The sequence below is a fragment of the Pogona vitticeps genome, chromosome 1 (assembly GCF_051106095.1).
Source record: "Pogona vitticeps strain Pit_001003342236 chromosome 1, PviZW2.1, whole genome shotgun sequence".
Classification (NCBI taxonomy): Eukaryota; Metazoa; Chordata; class Lepidosauria; order Squamata; family Agamidae; genus Pogona; species Pogona vitticeps.
In genome coordinates, this window is record NC_135783.1 from 313999610 (window position 1) to 314019470 (window position 19861).

Below are 19861 nucleotides of genomic sequence, written 5' to 3' on the forward strand. Positions count from 1 at the left end.
CATTGTGTTGATAGGTACCATAGTCCCGGCAGAAGTACATATTCTTTCTCATGCAGCCCTTAACAAAGAATCAATATCATTCTTTTATTTTATTTTTACTTTAGCATTCTTTTCCAAACCAAATTAAGATACATAAATTCAATGTTAAAACAGAGTCCGCATTCAAATCCTTTGTTTTAAATAGCATCTGTGTTTGCATTCTACTTTAATACAAAACGCTCTGGACTGCAGCTAATATCAAGAGATATGAAACTAGTTAGTCCCCACATGTTGCACATAAAAAGAATTCATAATAAGCATCTGTGGGATGTGGAATGGATCCCATGAGTTAGCTGAAGACCTCGTAACGTAAGAGCTGAGAAGCCTAAGTGAATTATGACTGTCTCTTTCCTCACAAGTAGGATTAATTTTCTATCCCACTTATATTCATTATCTATCTTGTTTATACTACAGGGACATCAATTGTTTGAGTGGTAAATGTAAAGTCTTCACAGAGGGGGCAAATGGGGATAGCTAAATGAGAATTTTTCTCCCCTACCCAAAATAATACTTGGAATCCATGTTTAATGAACAGTATTAGATGCAGACATTCACAGATACCGAGTGAAGTTTATTTTCTCCAGAACTCGCATATTTTAAGTGGTAAAGTTCTTATGCTAACTTGTGTCTGCCCATGGCCCCCAGAAAGATATCAATTTCATATACAGATTAGAGAAGAGGATATATATAGCCGTTAGAGAGTAAGACAGTATACAGCTGGAAAAATCATCAAAGACATCTTAATGTCATCACTCCTTTTTCCTACAATGCTACATAGGATTGGCATCAATTTAGGGATGAAAATAGGTAGCAATAGAGGAAGGAATGATATATTTGTGGTAGTCATTAGTGTAATCTCACTGTACTAAAGATTATTTGTGTATGAGTATCGCCTTTCAGATTACTTTTGAGGTGGATCACATTGTCATTGAAAACAGTGACATGAATGATAATCATCATTAAAATGTTCAAGTAGGAATTACAGCAGATTGTATGTATGTATGTATGTATGTATGTATGTATGTATGTATGTATGCATGCATGCATGCATGCATGCATGCATGCATGCATGTAGGTATGTAAAGACCAGTGTGGTCTTTGGGCAAGCTGCACAGTCCCAGGATGTCTTCACAAGGAATGATAAACCAAAGGGTTGCCATCAGTTTGAACTGACGTGACAAACACAGTTATTATTACAGGTTACAACCACCTCCCTGAATTCTCCAGGAAGGTAAGTGGTTAAAAATAAATGTTACATATTCTGCCATGTCCTGATGTTGAACCAGCTGAAACTACATGACAGTTTTTTTATGTTAAAGACAGATTAAATCAAGTTACAATGATCAATGTGTGATACTGATGGTTCAGTGTAGCAAAATAGTGGGCATTTTGACCCATCCCAAAAAATACCCCATGTTCTCTACAATATAGTATTTGTATGCCAGCAGTGGATAAAGTTAAAATCAGCTATGGACAGTAGGAAAAGAAATAAATAAATAATGCTATATAAAAAAGTCTGCATATCTTGGATTGTAAAATCACTTAGTTTTTTTGTTTCCTTTATTTTCCTGTAGCATTTTCCTGCCAACCCAATCAGTACAAACTGTCAGTCAGTCAGACTCTGTCTGTATGTTTGTCTTGCTTAGGAAAAACAAAATAATCTTGAATAATCAATACAGGTACAACTATGTTTTAAAAATAAAATATTAAGTAGTACCATGCAGGGGAGAAAGATAACATATTTTAATAGAAACGCTATCAAATACCACTTGATCTAGTGAAGAAAGTACTCCCATGTATCAAGAGATTCTGAAATCTACTGCTATGGTGAATTTCTAAAGAAAACTGTATCTACTTATTCATTAATTCATTAAAAGGATTTATAAACTGTGTTTTTATCTACCAGGGAGCCAAAGTGAGTTAAAATAGAATCACAATAAAATAAAAATAGAATGAAAAGATCATTTCAAAACGAGACCAAAATAATTCATTTGTTCAATTTCTATACCGCCCTTCTGGTTATAAGGCCACTCTGGGTGGTTTATACTCAATGAGACAAGAACACATAAAATATAAAACAAAAACAAAAATCAGAACAAAAATACAACATTCTATTAGCAATATAACATAATTATACAAAGTCAAACACAAAATCAAAATCACAAACAGAGTAAATAAAATTAGTAAATGTAAATAACAAATTGAAAGGCAAGATGGCGGAATGATTTAAACACTGGGAAGTGCAGCTGTGTTATTCAAATGTAAATTCTGAGAAAGCCTACCTAAAGAGCCATGTCTTCAAGGATCATTTAAAAGTTCCCAGTGAAGGGGCCAGGTGGATTTCAGGTGGGAGATCGTTCCAGAGATGAGGAGCAATCACTGAAAAGGCCTGACTTCTAGTTTTCTGTTTCCAGGCCTCTCTTGGGATCAGAAACCTCAACACCCCATGTGGGATAAGCGAGTAGGTCGGGCAGATCTCATCAGGAGGTGTTATCAAGGTCCCAAACCATTTAGGGTCTTGTATGTCAGAGTCATCACTTTTAAGCTGGCACAGAAATGAACAGTGCAAGGTGGCCAAGGTGGGAGATATATGTTGGTTTTTCTTCACTCCACTCAACAATCTGGCCGCCACATTCTGGACCCGCTGGAGTTTCCGTAGCAGCTTCTACATAAAGAGCATTACAACAGTCTAATCTCGAGACAATCCGTTTGTAGACCAGCCACCTAGAGTGGTTGTAACTGACCAGATAGGCGGGATATTAAATAAATAAATAAATAAATAAATAAATAAATAAATAAACAAATAAATAAATAAATAAATAAATAAATAAATAAATAAATAAATTGTAAGGGCCCTGGCGTCAAGGTAGGGATACAGCTGGGCGATCCGCTTCAGATGGAGAAAGGAAAACTGGACCACTGATGCTACCTGAGACTCCATTGATAGTGCAGGGTCCAGAAGTACACCCAGACTGCAAACCTCAACTTTCACAGAAAGAGTAGCCCCTCCCAATGATAGGGAGGCCCCCAGCCCACAGACACTAGGGGCACCCACTTGCATAATCTCCATCTTGTCCAGGTTGAGCCTCAGTCTTATTATCTCTAATCCATCCCAGCATGGCATCCAGGCAGCACTCAAGGGACAGGACAGCATTCACTGCAGAAGGGTGGAAGAGGAGATAGAATTGGGTATCATCTGTATACTAGTGATACGAAGCTCCCAAACTCCTGATGACCTCCCCCAGGGTACCCATATAGATATTAAACAGCAATGGGAGATGATCAACCCTTGTGGAACTCCACAATTAAGAATCCAAGGGATGGATATCACTTTCCCAAGCTGCACTCTCTGAGGATGGTCCTCCAGGAAGGAATGTAGTCAGGAAAAAACCAAGCCATTCATCCCCAACTCAGAGACTCTCCTCAGGAGGATACTGTGGTTGACAGTATCAAAGGCTGCTGTGAGAATGAGGAGCACCAACAGGGACATTTTGCCCCTGTCAGTCTACCTCAAGAGTTCATTTTGCAGGGCAAGCCGATGCTATCTCTCTGCCATGACATAGCCTGAACACAGACTGGAATGAGTCAAGGGCATCAGTCTCCTCCAGGAGTGCCTGCAGCTAATTGGCCACTACTCTCTCCACTAGCTAGCTTAAGAATGGAACGTTAGTGACGGGTCTATAGATGTTAATAACATCTGCTGGGAGATTTGGTTTTTTTACATAAAGGCCTAATGAGTGTTTCCTTGAGGGCACAAGGGACCATATCCTTCTGGAGAGATCAATTAATGATGGTCATGGTCCAATCCTTCATTATAGGCCTGGCTGCTTTTATGAGCCAGGCTGGGCAAGGATCTCTTCTGACATCACCGGCGGGAATTGCACTAGTGTCACCAGACAAGACAGTGCAGTGGACATCTCGCCTCAGCCTAATAAAGAAAAGTAGCAGTAAAGGTCTCAGAGGGTGGTCTCCACTTCGTGTTTAAAAAATTCTGTAAATTGATCACAAGAAATACTACTGGGAGGCCTGTCACTGTGACCAAACCCGGATAGATCATGTACCATCCTGAATAATTTGGCCTGATGGTTTTTAGCTTCGCTTATCTGGGTAGGAAATTGGATTCTGTTGGGTCCCGCCTTCAAATGCTCTCCAGCCTCTGCTTCATTGCCTGAAGTTGCTGATTGTACCATGAGGCTGGACAGGCTTGGCACCGCCGCAGAAGAGAAAAGCTCGACATGTCGAGCCCGAACTGCCTCCGCCTCAACTGGCAACCCAGCAGCCCCCTTCAAGCTCGACACCTTTTGGGCTCGAGGAATCCGGGTTTCTTTCCTTTGACCCAGCTACCTTTCTGGCTTTCCAACAGTGGCAAGCCTTCTGCCACCACTTTCAGCAATTCTCTTCTTACTCGGCAGATGGTTTTCGTAGGCCAGCGGCCCCTCCCTCCCAGTCTTTGTTGCCTGACCCCCAGCTGGCTTGTCCCATCCAACACTCCGCTGTGGCCACTTCCATGTGGCTGGGTTCCGCCCTGACGGCCCACCACCAGCTTTGTTGACAGGCCCGTCACCTCGAGCTGGACGGGAGGAGGGGCTCAATGATCTCCTCGACCTGGAGTTGGACTTGAATATGCCAGCGGGGGACTCCCAGGATCGCTCCCCGGCCCAGAGCCAGATGGACAGACTGGTGTACGCTTTTCCTCCTATTCTCTTGATACAAAAGGTGGTTGTCAAGATCTGCCACGATCAGGCCAACATGATCTTTATTGCTCCCTGGTGGCTCTGGCAGCCCTGGTTCGCTCCTCTGCTCCAGATGGTGAGGGATCACTTTCAGCTCCCCAGTCTTCCACATCTTCTCTCCCTCCATGAGGGCAGGATGCTCCATCCGGACTTGGATTCCCTGCACCTCACAGCCTGGAGGCTGGACCTTCGATAGAGGATATCTTGAACCAGGCCTGTCGGCCTTCTACTTTGGCTACCTACGCACGAAAGTGGAAATCTTTCTGTGACTTTGCGAAGGAATGAGGTGTGTCTGTGTGCCCCACGTCACTAGACACTCTCCTACAGTTTCTCCTTCTCCTCTTTCACCGTGAGTTGTCCCACTCCGCTCTGAAAGTTTACATATCTGCGATAGTTGCATATCAGCCGCTTCTTTCTGATGTGGCAAAGTTATTTCAACATCCGGTACTGAAACAGTTCCTCAAGGGTCTCTGCAATATGTACCCAGCCTACAAGCCATCCACTCCACAGTGGTCTCTTCAACTTGTCTTACGCAGACTCATGTCTCCCCCGTTTGAGCCGTTGGCCTCCACGTCTCTCTGGCTTATCCTCAAGACGGCTTTCCTTCTCGCTGTCACTTCAGCGCTCCAGGTGGACCCGCCATTCCTACAGTTTCATCCGGATAAGGTTATCCTTTTTCCTGGCCACCTCTTTCCACCTTAATCAGCCAGTGGTGTTGCCTATGCTTTTTCCGAACCCTACGACTAATGTCGAGAAAGCACTCCATTCTCTGGCTGTCGAGCGGGCATTGGCCTACTACATTTCTCACACCGCATCCTTTTGTTCCTCTCCGGGATTTTTTGTGTCATTTCTGGAACGCTCCATGGGTTCTGCCATTTCCTCTCAAACCTTCTCCAGACGGGTGGTGACTACCATTAAACTTGCATATGAGATTGCTCACAAGTCTCTACCTACCACGCATTGACCCAGTGGATGTGAGGATAACTGAAATCCCCCCATGATTACAATCCTGTCCTTCTGGGACACCTCCTTGATTTGTCTCCTCATTTCAAGGTCCCCCTCAAGATGTCCTAGTGAAGCATAAGGCCATATGAAAGGGCAAGTCTCTATCCTCCTTCAAGATTCGGAAATTACTTGTGTAGTTTTAAAAGGGTATCCTTTCTAGACATGCGTGAAGCCAGCTTTATATAGATGCTACAAGAACTGTGAGAGAACAGGAAACCCCTAACACTCGATTTTTGACCCCTGGCAAGTTATTTGCAGGAATCGGTTTGAAGGTGCACTTTCATATGTACCCCTTCCCCAAATGGGAAGTAACTAAAAAGGAATGTGTAGACATATCTCACAAAGGCCCTCCCCTGCCCTGAAAGCTGCATGGACGCTCCCCGTAGAATAAAATACGAAAGCGCAATCGCAGCGAAAGCGCAGCGAGATACTGGAAGTGGCGGAAGAAAGGGAGGAGGGGGGACCCCCGGACTGCAATGCCTTTGGCAAACGCCAGGGGAGTCTCTCGGCAGCTGCGGTGGAGCAAGGCGCTTTTTCTTTAAGGTCCGTGCGTTGCCGATGGGAGAGTGGGAAAGGCACGAAGCGTGGGGTTGGTGATGCTGCTGCCGCCGCTGCACATTCCGCCGCCCCTGCCGCCTCGAGCATCCTCGCAAAAGCCTTGGTCGTAGCGGCGCGCGCGCACACACACACACCCATGAACGCCTGGGTTGCCGGCTGGGCAACTCGCACTCCCCCACCCACGCTTTTGTTTGGTTTTGTTTGGTGAGCGGCAACTCCGAAGATTTAAGGGGCGGGGAGGGGGCTTTGAATTGCACCCGGCCTTGCTACCGCATCCTTGCACAAAGGAACGGCAGTTCTTGAGCACACAAACTACTTGGGGAGGGAGAGGGGGGGGAGAATTTTACTTGCTCAACTTTTGTCCCAAGACCACTTCAATTCAGCGTCTTGCAAAAAGCCAATAAAGACCCGCTTTGGGGAGGGGAAAGGTCTGTCCGAACGACTTGCACGGATCCCCTTTTCACCCGTTTTAAGGGCAGGGCGAATGGTTCTCGCGCCGCTGCTGAAGGGCGTGCATGATTGCAGTTGCAGACCAAACGGCCTCGCTCATTATTGTGCTTATTGCTGCTCCACAGGATGCATTTGCAAAAGCTACTGTGCATGGCATGAGCGGTATAATTGATATGTTTGGAGCAGCAACGGGGAAATCGTTGCAGGCGTGTAGACAGTCGTGGGCGCTCACACAAATATACGTACAGACGGAAAGAAAGAGAGACCCTACCTTCCAAGTTTGAATAGCAGTAACAGTGCCGCACACTAGGAGGGCAGGAGAGTCACTTCCCTTATAATAGAGAAGGAACTCTCCCGTTGCACAAAAGCGGCGCGTTTTCTCCTGGGTGCAAACCAGCCCTTCATAGAGAGAGAACAAGAAGATTGGGAGGGAAGTTAGGGAGGGGGAGGAGAAGCGGCGGAGAGGAGGGGGGAGAAACAGAAGAAAAGCTAGTTCCCAAGAACTTGTGCTGCAACAAGCTGCCTCCTCTCTTTTCTTTCTCTCTCTCTCTCTCTCTCTTTCGGGGGGGGGGCATCCTGGCCTCCCCTCTTAACCTCTCCTTCCCCGCTGGCTTTGGCCCACCAAACTGTGGTCAGCAGCCTTTCGGAGCAACAGAGAAATCCTCCAAGACTGAGCGCTTTTGGGGCGGAGTAGCAGGCGAGGGAGGGAGGGGCGGGGGGGCAGACATTTGCTGCCCATCATTTTCACAGCCACGCTGAAGTAATCGCGCCCCCCTCTTTTCTCTCTTCTCGCCGTCCCTTTTCCGCTCGGATTCCCGGGCGAGCCACAGTTCCCGGGCTGTCGGGAGATTTCCCTTCTTGATCCTTCTTCTTCCTCCCGCACCTTTGGGCAGCCCTTCCCTTCCCGCGCTTTTCCCCTATCCTGACACGTTGCATGTTTGCAAATTGGTCAAATATCTCCTCTCTGCGCTCGTCCCCCACCCGCCCGCCCGCCCGCCTCGAACTCAATCTCAGCCCAGCCGCTCAGATCAAAGCGCCGTGCCTCCCTCCCAGTGGCCGCCGCTCACTAATGGGATTGCAGTGTGCCTGGCTCTGCTGCTGCAGCCGCCGGAGGGAGAGGAGCCGCTGTACCTCTTCGCCGACACTCGCCGGGTGCTGAGCCGCGGGGATGATCCGGATCTTCCCGGATTTCAGCGTGCAGGTGACTGCAGCTGCGGCCGGCGGGGCGGCCGGGGGAGTGCCGGCCGGGCCGGGCATGGGGAGAGCCAGTACCGCAGCCAACGGCAACCCGCAAAACGTCCAAGGCATCACTTCTTACCAACAGCGGTGAGTACGCAGTCGGAAAGGTGTGCGTGTGTGCCTGTTATCTGTGGACATTGGGCTGCCTCCCTTTGCCTTGTTATGCGCGCTTTGCGTTCATTTTTAGCATTCTTTTCTTCTTTTTGCTGTTGAATGCTTTTGAGAATGCTCACCCTAAACAACGAGATATTTTAAAAGGTCCGAGCGGAAATGTGCTGGCTCTTTGGGCTTCGAAAGCAACAATAGCAAAGGGGGAAGTAAGATGTTCCCAGCAGTTCCAAGGACTAAGGGTGTTTTTTTTTTCTCTGCTGCAAAGTTTGGGATCCTGCCTGCTTATCGTTCCCCAAGTAGGGATTTCTCAATGTCAATGTCTTGTGCAAGCCCCACAGCGTGGCAGCCAAGAGGTATAATTGATCACGCTACGGTGATTGATAATTTGTTTTCAATTGAACAAGATAGAGTTTTCACTTGGCGTTTCACCCTTGCAATTGCACATTTTTATTACAACAGTGCTAGTATGTCACCTGTTACTAGGGGGAAATCTAGCAGGAAATCCTAACTGGGCTCAATACTGTGGGGTATTCATCTCAAAGGCATTCTAATGCAAATTTCCGAGGTTCACAGACAACTCCTTTTAGGAAGGAAACGTAAGGGAAGTTGGATTAGGCAATAAGTCATAGTGAAGTTTAAAGACCTTTTCCCTTTCTTTCCTCTAACTACTGATTAAGAGACAGGTGCTAGTCCCAACAGGAGCTGTAATTAAATGACATTCCTTTCTTTTTCTAAGTAAAAAAAAAAAAAACACCACACTAAACTTTTCGCTGCTTTTCTTTGTTTCCGGCACATCATAGGAAAGAGCTAAATGTATCTTTGTGCATAATGATCACAAAATAGGAAGTGAGAAAGAAATCCTAAATTAAACTCTGTAGCATCTCATTTTTCATTCCTGTTCTGCATGTTGGACTACATATTCTGACTTCCAGTATAACATTAAATAACATTTTTGGAGCAGCTCAAGGGTCTGTGCCAGACCTCAACTACCCGTGCTTGAAACTTGAATTACAAACTTGACTGGTTTGGCAACTCTTGCTTAAAACTAGCATTATTTATATTTAAGCCATTCAGACTGAAACTATCATTGTTCCTGCCAACTTTGCCCATCAGTTTTCATCCAGTCAAGTGATAGGGGTAAGATTTGGGAAATACAGTTTGTTTTACTGAACTTTTCTAACTGTGATAATGCCTAAGACACCTGCTTTCTGCAAATTTATGGTAGGGTCAGATTCCTGAAGTGATCTCAAGAGATATTAGAGCATTTTCATAGCTGATGTCTTTGAAATTCAAGATCAGGTTGCTTTTCTTCAAACACAAACAGAAATTCTTTCCATTAAATACACATAATGGAATATAAATAGAGGAAAGTTGGTGCAGTGTTAGCCATTCTTTAATTTATGAATTGATTTTGTCTCTTGTAAAAAAAATCACAGGGAAACGAGAGTTTACTTTGACTGGGAAGAACAAAATAGTTTTGTGTACGAAAGGAGAAGAGTAAGGATTAGATTAATTTTTCTATAAATGAAGCAACCTCTTAAATTTGTTTTGCGGGCAGAAGTATGTAGACCAACTCCATTTTTATAGTTTTATATAGTAGTTTAATTGCATCAGTTATCAAATTGAAAGAGATACTGATACAGTAGAGGTATATATTGGCAATTTATCAAACAAATGCAGTCCCTTGTAACTTTAAATAGGTGCATAGCTTTGTGAGATTTAGCCTCATATGATGGAGAGGGATCTGCTTTCCAGTAAAGTGACAATATTTGGCTTATACTTAATTTTCTTAACTTAGTCTTATTTTTCTAGAATCAAAATCTCTACCAAACCTGATGCCTTACTTTCAAATTCTTCAGTAAAACAAAACATTGAAATGTACTCCCCAATAATATGACAGGCAAACTGATATTTTTAACTCATTAAAAAGAATCTTTCACATGATTTTATGTGCCTGTTTTAAGCAAGGCATCTGGCCATTGCTAGCTCTTCCACACTTACTCCAAAAAACAGATGACACCTGTTAACTTTATTGTTCTGCCTGAGATAGAGTAGTTTGAGGTTGAGAAGAACACATCTCGAGGGCTTGTACGGGACAGCCCATTTAAAATAACCCACGAATTCATATTGTTAGGAAGTAATTACTAGGTTCTTTTTATGTGGCTGTAATCTTAGGCCTATTCATTTCTACCGGCTTTCGACTGATGAGTTTCAATTAGAAATAGGCAGTTTTCGGAGAAGCGCTGCTGTAGAGGTTTGGGCTGTAAACTTCTCTGATCGACTGACTCTTCTTGCTCTCGGAGCCCCGAGGGACTCGAGACAGGGCAAGCTCGCAGCCTCTCGTGGCAAAGATCATATTTTTGGGGTCACTGAGTGCGCCCTGCTGCCCAGCTTTCTGGCACTTTGCAAACTCCTTATGCAGCTAATTCAAGTCACCTACACACCCGTGAAAGGACTTGGGTCACTTTTAAATTTCTCAGTATCTAGCTTGACCACTTTTCATTTTTGAAGGTCTGATTGTGCTGCTATTATTGAAAAGATAAAAACTTTCCCCCCATTCTAGGAGTAACTAAGAATAGTAAAACAAACTAGTATTGGGACTGCTGATGGGGCGATTTGGAAAAGTGGTTTTCGTAGGGTTTTTTTTCCAATTAACCTCTGGTTTTCCCGACAAACCAGTAAAACATTCCTCTTGTCCCCAACCGTTCTTTCAGATGTTGACTAATTAATTTATAAACAGACACTGTTAGGACAAAGTGAACGGTCTCTACCAGGGTGAACTATCGTTATGCCAGAAGAAATACGGTAATGGTATATCCCGATGGTTTCATTTACACCCATTGCTACGCAGCCACACGTCCACCACTCAGTTGTATACGGTAGTTGGACGGAGGACAAGAAGTCAGACGCATGTGCAGCTTGGCCGTGTAGCTGAAGGATGTCACTCCTTCCTCCACACAGGCACACATGCTGTGTATGTAAAAGACCAGGCACGTATGCTAACAGAGGCAAACGCGCTCGGGATGTGTACACACGCACACAGACTCTCCTCTCCCCGGGTGTGCATATACACGCCACATAAGCACTGTACTGTATAGCTGTGTCTGCTATCCGAAATACATGCGTTCCGACGCCATGCCCCCTCGGTTTTATCACACGTGTCGGCTGCTCTGTGAATACACACTGCCCTTGTCGCCAGAATTCGACTCCAGCCTCCCGCCAGCGAGCGAGCGAGCGAGCGTACGTGTGTGGCTTCGCAGCCCCTTCTCTCTCTCTCTCTCTCCCCCCTCTCCTCGCTTGCTGGCTCTGCTCCTCCAGAGAAGGAAAGTATGCGAAACTGCAACTGAGTGGCGTTGTTGCGCCGGCAGCGGAGGCTCTCCCGTCCCTCGCAGACCAGAGAGTGAGAGCGGCTGGAGGGGGGAGGCAGCTGGGAAATGCCCAGAAATACTTTCACAGCGGCCAAGCCCGAAGAGCCCTGACTTTCCCCCACTTCCCTGCTCCATGGCTCGGCCTCGCGCGTAAAGCCAGTCCCCGCGGGCTCTCTCTTCCGCGTCGCTGTCACACCTGCCCGGGGATGCCGCTGGCCGGGCTGCCCGCCGGGGCTGCGCGCTTTCCTCCCTCCTCCGCCGCCGCGCTCGGCCCCTCGTCGCTGGGCTTGGCATGTCTCCGGAGGCGGCGGAACCTGGGCTCTCTCCGCGCCTCGGCTTATGGACGGCGGCGGCCAGAGCTGCGCCACCAGCAACAGCAGCGCTAGCTAGCGAGCGAGGGAGCGAGCGAGAGCGGAGCCAGCTGCGCCAGGACTGCTGCGCCGGCGAGCCCGGAGCCCCGCCATGCATTGGCCTCAGTACTTTTACTCAGCCTGCCCGCCTAAGCAGGGCCGTTGCTTCCGCCGCCGCCGCCGCTGCTGCTAGACACAACACCGCACACCAACACCAGGAGGGGGAAAAGTAAGGGAGAGAGGAAAGGGGGGAAAAAAAGCCCAGGAAGATGGCGCCCACCAAGCCAAGCTTTCCGCAGGATCCTTCCAGACGAGAACGGTAACACTTTCTCTCTGTATTGAACCGGCAGGAGCCGCCGCCGACGCGGCTGCCTCTGTCTCGGACGCCGCCTCCTCTTGCTGCCATAGGTCTGGTTTGGTCGGCTTCCATGACCGGGAAAAGGAAAAAATGGAGGGGGGGGTTGTTGGCGGCGGCAGCGGCGGGGAAGAGGCAGACGGCGGCGACTATCCTCTCTTGCTAGCGGAGACCCGCTCGCACTGCTGGGTCTCGGGAGTTTCGCCTGCTGCCTGCCTGCATATTTGGCGGCGGCCGCGCTTCTGCTGGTGCTGCGCAGACACCACCGCACTTGTTCGGCTGCTCCCTCAACAGCAGCAGCGGCGGCGGCGAGTCTGCACCTCCTCCCCACATTGCAGGAGTCGGTGTTTTGCCTGGGCGCGTTTGGCGGGAGAAAAGGGGCGGGAGGGAGGGATGGAAGGAAGGAAGGGTGTGAGGCGGAATTCCCGGGAGGCAACTTTTTGGCTGGATGGTCTCGGCGAGCGAGCGTGTGAAGAGGGAGACGACGACGGGGCGGCATCGAAAGGAAGGGGGCGGGCGGGCGGGCAGGGAGAGAGAGGCGACGAGCCTTCGCCAGGCCCAGCACTGCCTTGACTGGAAGGGCTGGCGAGGCTCGTGCTGCTAGGCCAAAAACTCTAGAGGAGAAGAGAGCGGGTTGGCTTCTTCGTTGCGCCCGCTGGGGCAAGTTGAGGGGAAGTCCGGCGACAATTGCAGAGCGCCGTGCCTTTAAAACCCTCCTCCTCCTCCTCACACCCCCCCCCCGCGCCGCCGGTTGCAACCACTCGCGATTCGGAATTAGCCTCTAAACTTAGTTGTTGACGTCGTTAAGACTTCCTTCGGTACTCTCGGGGAGAAGAGTTTGCAGTGACACTGCAGGCGAGAAGTGGGTTTGTTCTCAGTTCCCAAATCTTTGCACTCTTTTCCTCATCTCGCCACACCACCACCTCCGATCCCTTCACTTTTAGTGGGGTTCTTGGGCGACTCTGGCGGATGGGCATGTCTGCTGCTCTCGTCTGAGTCAAAATAAAGTGCATCTTTAGTGATGGAGACAGTTGGTACAAAGACGAACGCCTGGCCCATTGAAAGGGAGCACATCTGGAATAACTGAGAAAACAATGGGACTGAATGGCAGAATTAAGGTGTGAAAGCTTTTTAAAGAGATGTGAGTTTTTCAGGGGAGGTCAGCTGTAGCCTTTTTTAAAAGGGAAAGCTGAGATATCAGTTTGAGTTAGGGACCTCCAAAGGCTTGGTCCTTAATCTGTTCCCTCTGAGCCTGTGCAAAGTACTTTCTTGGTGATTGCAACTAGCTATTGTAGAAACAGAAATAAGAGACAGGGCTTTGTTACCACAAGGTGTCTGAGTCTAGTCAAAATTGAAGCTCAGTTTTTCGCTTCGTTCTGAGCAAGTCCCCCAGAAAAGGAAGTGGAGGTGTGAATTGGGAGTGAAAATGGCAAGGAAGAAGTTAAAGAGACCCCTTGGGAATGGCATGGGGATTGCCATACAGAGAAGCTTGTGTGGCTTCTCTGGTATCTCTAACTAACATTTCAAAGTTTAAAAGTTGTTGAATAGTAAAAAAATTTAGACTGATTTCAGTTTCATATCAGCAAAAGAATGTCAAAGCACATACTGCTTTTTTCTCTCTCTTTTCTTTCCCATTAGCATTACTAGGTAGTGGGTCCTTGTTCTGTTTGGGTAGCCCAAGGGTGAGATACCTTTTTTTGTATAGCTTACTGAAAAAATCTATCTTCCAATGAGGTTTTTGAAATGCATAGAAAGTATACATCTAAACATGGTAGAATGGATTATTAGAGAGTGTGAAATATTGTAGTTAGTGCTTTGTACTGATAAATGGTAACACATGGCTTTTAAAGGAAAATGTCAGTGTAGTGTCAAAGTAAAAGTGAAGTGTAAATCTGTATGCTTGTCATGACAATAGGTATTGGAGGATGTGATCTGTATATCACTTCTGCTGAAGTGTTTGGATTTAAGTTGATATAGTCTCATTTTCTAAATAGGTTTAAATCCAAATAGGCTGCTTTTGTTCATGATGCACTTGGTGCTTTGTTCATAGTATAAACTGTTGCATTTTCCACCTCCAGCTATATTTGGATATATTCATGATGGGAATACATCATCTTGATGAAATTTCTAGTAGTCTGAGTTTAGCATTCCTTTACTTTCCTTTTAGCTATGAACATTCAATTTTTTCTCTCCAGTGACTGTAAAAGCACTTGTATATTACTAATAATGTCTTCAGCAACATCCTGGTTTCCTGCATACAGAATTGTAGAGGGGAAAAAAGCCAACACATAAATACCAGTATGTGCTTTCTCCCTCTGCCCCCAGCCGCCCTCCCCCACCAAACCAGAGAGTTCTGTTTTTTTCTTTCTTTATGAGTCTGGTACTATATTGGTAATAAGTGTATTTGCTGGGACAGCTTCAGTAATCTCTCCAGCAGAGGCATATTTGTGTGCCATTTTGGGAATTTTTCTGAGATAGGAATCTGGAAGATAGAATTAATTTCTGGGGAAAACTTCATAGCTTGTGCATGAGTGCTTTCTTTATCACCTGTCTCCATTTGGCATTCGAAGAAGGTAAATCAAAGTGTGCGATTTGTTATTCTGCTCCACTTGAGAGCTGTACTAAATAACACTTGGTCTGAAATTCTGATTGAAGTTGTAGGAGGATATACTGTATTTAATTTAATGCCCTTTAATAGCATATTCTTGTTCAGCTCTGATGCTGTCATCTTAAACGCTGGATCAGAGTAATTTTATCCTGTTGGGAGTGGAGTGAGCAATAATTTGGGGGGGGGGGGAGAAAAGTAGCCTAAATTCATGATACACCAATAACCCAAAGCTTGGCCTACTGTCCAGATGATTGTTTTATGCCTTGAAGCTACATGTATTCCACTGCATAAGATACACCAACCATTTTATGATTAAATGGTACATGAATTTTTTGAGGGGAGCTCTGCTTAATATATCAAACTGTTGCCTCTTAATACAGATGTTTAGAAGACTGCAGTTGTTTCAGTAAGTAAATGTTTACAATTTACTTAATATACAAAGCATGCTTTATTTGGGCCTTTCGTGCATCAACTTAAATCCGCCTTCTCTGGCATTGTCTAGCTTCGGTTTACTTATTTGCCAAGTTACCTTATAAGTAGTTCTGTGGGTTAAGGCTTAATTTCTGTGAGAATGAGTTTCACTAATAATGGAGTTTACTTCTGATTTAATATGTTTGGATTTTGTTGCATACTCTAGTGAAATAAGTAGGCCTGAATGTGCAAAATTATATTTTAAACTTCAGTCCTGTGCCTATGTGGAAGTGAGTCCTTATGAAATTTGGTTTGACCTGCCCCTAAGCATGGTTAGGATTCTGCTGATGTGTATTAAAAAAATAAGAAATTGTTATGCAAAAATCAAATGCGTTAAAATGTTTTAAAGTAGCAGTGTACTATAACTGGTAATACAGAAGGGGTATTTCTTTTAGTAGTCCAATACTTTGGTGTTTGGCAACTTTGATTTTTTTTACTTTGTTCTTTAGTTAATTTGAGAAGTTAGTATATTGCAGATTGTTGTGTTTTCATTTACAGTACTACAGACATTTCGTTGTTCAAATACACGCTGGATTTACCTAGCTTTGTATATACATTCAAGGCAATTAAATTTGCAGTTCTGAACATATTAACCAGGGGATAATCATCATACTGAACACAATGGAAGTTGGCTCTGAGTAGATATATATAGGATTGTGCTATAAATATATATTGGCAGTTATTCATAAAGCATAACACTGTATTGCTGTTATATAGTGTAAAAAAGCTGCCTTCATTTTTTTGTGTATTTCTTGATACAGCGCATGCTTATACACAGCAGTGATAAATGATGATATGCATTGTCTAACACTTGCTTTTATATAAATAGCTCCAGAAGATTGCTTAAATGATAATCGAAAATATGAAATAGGGTGGCCTTCATATCACAAGGCCAAGGGGTCTACAAATGGAAAAACTGAAATAATGAAATATTTCCAAGGCAACAGTCTGTCAACAAGAACCATAATGCATGGGCATATCATAGAGGTACCAGAGAGGATATTAGATCTTATAGCTAGCTAGACCTAGGAGTTATAATGACTTTTATTAAATAGAGCCTCCCACATTACCACAATATTTCTGTTTCCAGATTTATGGATTAGTAGTTGCACTGATGTTAACAGGTTGAATCATTCTTGCTCCATATTATTCTTACTAACTGGAATCACATATTATTTAGTTTTTATACGAGACTGGTGATCAACTTATACAAGACATTTTTTGGCTGCTAAATACCTTCTAGCATAAAGATTTTTGCTGTATTCTTAAGAGCTCAAAGTTCTGCAGCAAGAAGAAATATATTGCATATTTTGGAAAAACAGGAATTGGCAAATCTTCACACAATATGTCATCAACATGTAAGGTATCTGGCAGTTAACATTTTGCCAACTATTAAGAAACCTTCTTAAAGAGCCCACTGTTAAAGATTGTTGTGTGGCAACCTGTTGTGAAATAGTTGATATGCCTTTTCCACTTTCTTGTGAGACTGCTGAGATACCAACACCTGCCATTCAGGAATGTGGTTTTCTATTTCACTATTAAATTATAAAACCAGGCCACTTAAACAATGTACACTAGTGGCACAGTATTTATGTACTTCACCCTCACATTTGGTTGAATGCCATGCTTTTCAGTGTCTTACTAGAGAAGTACTGTACTGTATAAACTGTGATGTATAGTGATTGAAGCATACATAGTTTTAAAAACCTAGGATACTTTGTGATACTTTGTGTATCTTGAAATAGAAATGTTTTAAAATTTAATATGGAGGTTGCAGTCATTTTTGTTACATTGATGTGTGCAATAATACTGATATTTTAGCAGCAGAAATTGAACTCTTGGATGCATAGTAATTTGAAATTACTTTACCATAAACAAAGTAGGTAAAGTTTAGATTTCATTTATCAGATACTGGTTTGGTTATTGCCTAGGTGTGTAATGCAAAGGTTTCATTTAGGGCTTTTTACAATGCTTAAGACTGACTACTTTGAATTTGTTTTTATTTTTTAATTGCTTTATGTGGAATGAGATGGTCTGGTGGCGTATTCTGTATGAGATCACATGAAGTTAGTGGTCATGATCATCAGCATGAAGAGTATAGTAGACGTTATCTTATAATGCATTTTGTAACATGTTTACTTGAAAGTAAACCTCACTATTTTCATTAGAGCTGATTAGTACAGTTCATTAGTTAAATGCAGGTAGGCTCTAGAATTATCATTTGTAATAAAAATATATTTTGCATATGTGTGTGAAACGTATTTGAATACAGTATCTTTAAAAGCAAGTTATATTTGAAGAAAATTTTAAAATTATAGTGCAAATAAAATGCTGCTATATTTTTCATTCATACCAATATGGGAGAGTTTTCTAATTTTGTTTGCTTTGCTGTAGATTGTTACCATTGAGAACAAGGTGGTTGGACTACTGGTGCCTGTATACCTGGATAGTAATCATAATTTATTGTAATGCCACATTAGTTTGCAAAATGGTGTTGTAGAATATCACAGTTGTTGTTGTGCCACATGTGACTGCAGCATTGTTCTGAGGCCAAAAGGACTGGTAATTTCACCATATACAAAGTGCTGGTAGAATAAATGATTCTCCTGTGCCCTTTATCTTAACAGGGTATTGAGCAGAACTATTCATTAATAATTTATGATATGCCTGTGTATTACATTGAATGATATTGTGCTGAAAGATATACTGTACTGGGAATGGTGTCATCTTTAAGCTTGAAAAATATATGCATATTTTCTGGAAATACGAATTCAGGAATCTCTTAACTATAAAGAAATACCACAATTAATTGAGTGAATACATTTAATAGAAATAAAAAATAATAATTGTATAGGATCCTGTGTCTTTCTCCTCACATAAGGTTTATTTCAAATATATTCACTGCAGGCACTGTTATACATTTAAACTATTTTATTAAAAAAGCTTCTGTAAAAATTGTACAACAATTTACTTAAAGGGCTTCAGAGAATTCTGATATGATGAAATTCACACTGATGCAAACAATTTATGTTATATTGACTGAATGAATTTAATCTAACAGATGATCAGAAATGCGCAAAGTCTTATCACAGCTAATTCTGGGTTCTCCTGAATTTTTTGAAAACTGTGATGTCTTTCACATAGTGCAAATTCCAGAATGATTGAAGTACTGTATATTAACCAGCTTTCCATGTCCGGTCTCCTGAAGTTTGCAGTCCATTCTGAATTAATTGAATTCTGTATAACGGAGAAAAAAAATTGTGCCAGGTTAACAACGGTGGTGTGAAAGAAAGGCTGGTCAAGAAATGATAAATATCTATGAATACTTTTTCCCCATTTTCTTCTCAAGTCAGTCTTCTGTGTTTTCATTGGGACAACAGACCGTTTCATTTGAGTTTTGTGTACTGGCTATGTTTCAATAATGTTAGCCAGTTGTCCTGTGGAAATGAGTATATTTGAGCCTTAGATACATGTGCATCACTTTCCCTTCCTGTAGGGTAGGTGCAAGGAGAAGAAGACATTCACGTCATTTTCTACTTCTTTGAACCCAGTTTACAGTTTATGAAAACAAGGCATGGTTGTTAACTGTGGTTTGAAGTTAACTTGTTTCCTTACTTAAAACTGATCACACTTTGTTTAAGATTAGACACAATGCATTACGATGGTCATTTGAAAATGGAAATGGATGTTTCTGGTTTCCTATTATCTTTGCCAAAGGAGGACATAAGGCAAAAAAGCATTTGAGCCTTTAAGCCCATGCATATAGTGTTACACCATAATTTAGTATTTATGTACAAACCAGGCTACTGTCCCTCTTTATTCCCAAACATAATTTCACACATACTTATTTATTCATACGCATTCAGCCAATTTGGTATTGTGGTATGAAAAAAGGCAGGAGAAGGTGTCTTGAAATGACTCTTAAAATATGTAGTGTTCTAGTATTGCACAAGCTGAGCAAGAAACCCTGCTCTTTTCCCTATGTGTGTGTGTTTTTCTCTCCTTGTTCCTATCATGATTAGCTGAACCTGGGATACAAAAGCTCTAAGCAGAGATGTTGTGTTGTATCCAAACCAGTCTTTATAAGGTTGTCCTTTCTGTACTGCTGCCAGAGTTAAAAAGTCCATGATTCCATGCCATGCAGTACAATTAAGAACAGATATCACAGTGTGTATTCTTAAGTCAGTGTTAAAATTATTGCATGTTGTTTTTTTATCTTAAGGAAGTTGCTCTAGGCCATCTCTTCTCAATTTTGTTGCAAGTTTTAATTCAGTGTTCATTCATTCAAAATATGTATACTTACATATTTGCCAACATGCACCACACATTTGTATTGGGTCTTTAACTCTATTTCTTTGAGTATTTTTTTACTGATTACCTTGAATTTGATTTTCTTAAGATTCAGATTCTGTACATTCTTTAAATAAGCTTAAGTAATTAGTGAGAGATTTAAAATGTGTGTAAATTCAGGTGTTTTTGTTTTTTGTTTTGTTAAAAACAAATACATAGTAAAGCCGGATGGAAAGTGAGATGTTGGCTAAGTGTGGGATGTTTTGAGACAGTTGATAAGACAT

The 19861-nt window shown here is 43.3% G+C and overlaps 1 protein-coding gene across 20 annotated transcripts in view; it reads left to right on the plus strand.

Moving 5' to 3' along the window:
* The first annotated feature begins 7270 nt into the window (after window positions 1-7270).
* The window catches only part of NPAS3 (neuronal PAS domain protein 3), a 932663-nt gene continuing 920072 nt past the window's right edge, over window positions 7271-19861 (plus strand). For 7 of the 20 annotated variants that reach the window (XM_020788420.3, XM_072986345.2, XM_072986346.2 and 4 more), the window contains exon 1: window positions 7271-8111. In XM_020788420.3, the coding sequence (XP_020644079.3) occupies window positions 7954-8111 (158 nt within the window). In that variant the 5' untranslated portion in view covers window positions 7271-7953. Of the gene's footprint in view, window positions 8112-11983; window positions 12173-19861 lie in introns of those variants that run through there. The other 13 variants (XM_072986349.2, XM_078392187.1, XM_072986350.2 and 10 more) reach the window with 5 other exon arrangements.